The sequence below is a fragment of the Limulus polyphemus genome, unplaced genomic scaffold (assembly GCF_000517525.1).
Source record: "Limulus polyphemus unplaced genomic scaffold, Limulus_polyphemus-2.1.2 Scaffold10912, whole genome shotgun sequence".
Classification (NCBI taxonomy): domain Eukaryota; kingdom Metazoa; phylum Arthropoda; class Merostomata; order Xiphosura; family Limulidae; genus Limulus; species Limulus polyphemus.
In genome coordinates this window covers 3,925-6,663 of record NW_013676522.1, presented here as the reverse complement: position 1 = coordinate 6,663, position 2,739 = coordinate 3,925, and the positions used below count along the sequence as shown (strand labels likewise).

General features: G+C 37.6%; 1 protein-coding gene across 1 annotated transcript in view; it reads left to right on the top strand.

Annotated features, from left to right (window-relative positions):
• The window catches only part of LOC111083728 (ankyrin repeat and fibronectin type-III domain-containing protein 1-like), a 16,336-nt gene that overhangs the window by 10,424 nt on the left and 3,173 nt on the right, over positions 1 to 2,739 (top strand). Inside the window, exon 4 of the mRNA XM_022380392.1 lies at positions 1,619 to 1,623. Coding sequence (XP_022236100.1) covers positions 1,619 to 1,623 — 5 coding nt within the window. The remainder of the gene's footprint in view (positions 1 to 1,618; positions 1,624 to 2,739) is intronic.

Here is a 2,739-nt window from a genome sequence, read left to right as displayed (position 1 = left end):
TACATATACCAGTTTTATTACACAAGTTTTACCACACATATACCAGTTTTATTACACAAGTTTTACCACACATATACCAGTTTTATTACACAAGTATTACCACACATATACCAGTTTTATTACACAAGTTTTACCACACATATACCAGTTTGTTTACACAAGTTTTACCACAAATATACCAGTTTTATTAAACAAGATTTACCACACACATACCAGTTTTATTACACAAGTTTTACCACACATATACCAGTTTTATTACACAAGTTTTACCACACATATACCAGTTTTATTAAACAAGTTTTACCACACATATACCAGTTTGTTTACACATCAGTTTTACTAAACATATACCAGTTTTATTACACAAGTTTTACTTCACATATACCAGTTTGTTTATGTATCAGTTTTACTACACATATACCAGTTTGCCTGTGTAGTAAAACTGATGTGTAATGTGTAGTAAAAATGAAGTGTAATATAACAGGTATAGTCTCAAAGTGGGTTCCTCGTCATCGAACATATACCAGTTTGTTTACACAGGTTTTACTGTACAATTATCAGTTTAAGTACACACTACTCATATGGTACACAACTACCAGTTTTATTACACATTTATCAGTATGACTACACAGTTACCAATTTAAGTACACACTTACCAGTTTTACTACACATTTACCAATTTAAATACACACCAGTTTTGTTCAACCATCTGTAGCAAACTGATTTTAACGAAATGTAGTAACAAGGGGAGTGGGTTCTTCACTCTGCCTGTCTCATAACTTAAAGAAAGTACTTATTACTTTAAGTATGAAAAAGGTTTACGTACAGTTTGATTCTGATATTTCTTGTTTTAGTAATGGTTTTTAGTTATTATTTAGTAAAGAGGTTTAAACCCGTTTGTTAATCGTTTCTAGTTGAATGTAGTACTGTGGAAGATTTCAGTTCCTTGGTGACGTCACAAGAGCTCACGGACTTGCACCGATTGGAAGTGACCATCCCTGACCTGATCCAAAATACAACATATTTTGTCCAGGTTGCAGCTGGAAACAGCAAAGGGTTTAGCAGTTTTCAGACGACGTGTCCCAGTTCTGCTGTTCCCTCCAGTAAGTTTGTTAAATGACGTGATAACCCGCCTCCTGGCGACAAGTTTATAAAACGTTATAATCTGAATGATTTCTTTTAGTAAAATTTCTAGAACACGAATCAGAAGCTTGACATTCATACCGTTATGTGTCTCAGATATTCAAAATAATAATAAATCATATCAGTACTCGTTCGGATTACACAGAGCTAAGATGTGTTTTCTCGCCTGTCTGCATTTTTCAGTTTTTTTCTTCATTGTGTTGAAACAGTCCTTATCAGGGCTTAGTGTAGAAGTGTAAAGTGTTACTATAGTGTTTGCATCCATCAAAATCTATAGCACACTTAAACAGTGCAAAGGCCTCCAACCAGAATTCATCATGAGCATCAGCCGCTCCAGTAAGCAAAGGAAGAAAAATCGTCCATTGACCCGGTCTCAGAACCAGCCACTGACTGAGGCAGACCAGTACAAGATGCTATCAGCTGCCCAGGCAGCCATGAGCTCCGACGATGATTCGGTTTCTTCCTCATCTTCATTATCCACTGTCACTGCTGCCTCACAAGCCTCACCTGAACCCGTTCGATCTCGCCGCTCCTCAACTAACCCAACCCAGCAGATCAACCCATTACCAGTAGCAAAAAAGCCCCCTCCAGCCATTATCGTCGAGGGAATTCCTGCCTTGTACAGACAACCTCAAGTTGCCGCCGAACTTCGTCGCCTATTTCCTGGCATTACATTCAGTAATGTCCGTCGACTCCCCCGAGGAGGCATAGTCATCAAATGTGACTACCCAAGGGACTATTCCACGCTCCTTAAAACATGGCCCTCAGACGCCTTCAATGGATGCTCAATCAACACCCACGTCCCAACGGACAACGAACCAAGGAAGACCCTAATCATACGAGGCATTCCACTGGACACAACCAACAAGGAGATTGAAGACGAACTCCACTTTAGACAAGTTAAATTCTCAAACTTTATCCGCATCAAGTCAACCAAAACTCAAAACCTCACGCCACTCATCAGAATCACTATTACAGAAGGAAATGTTTCACGAGTTATTCTACATCACACGGACGTACTAGAAAACCACTACAGAGAGAGTAGCGAATCAGAGGGTAAATTGTGCATCACGTCATTCACAGAATAGCGAATCAGGGAATAGATTGGGCTTCTACGTCATTCACAGATTCTTTCTACGTTTCACTGAAATTACACGTCTTGCTGAAGACAAAATAAATTTTCACAAATGTATTAACAGTTAGTCCCTTATAACCAAAAGTTATTTAAACACCTAGGGATTTTTTTGTTTCTTAGTGATGAGTAGAAACTATACATGAAACTTACAAAAAATGGCGTTTCCTTGTCATTTATTTTTTGAGAATTTAGGTCTTTGATCGACTCGGTACAAACATGTTACATAGCAGCAACACAAGATGTCAAGAAATATTGTTTAACTTGTAGCATTTAGATGTTACGTGTAGATGTTACATAGCAGCAACACAAAATGTCAGGAAATATTGTTTAACTTGTAGCATCTAGATGTTACATAGCAGAAATACAAAATGTCAGGATATATTGTTTAACTTGTAGCATCTAGCTGTTACATAGTAGAAATACAAAATGTCAGGATATATTGTTTAACTTGTAGCATCTAG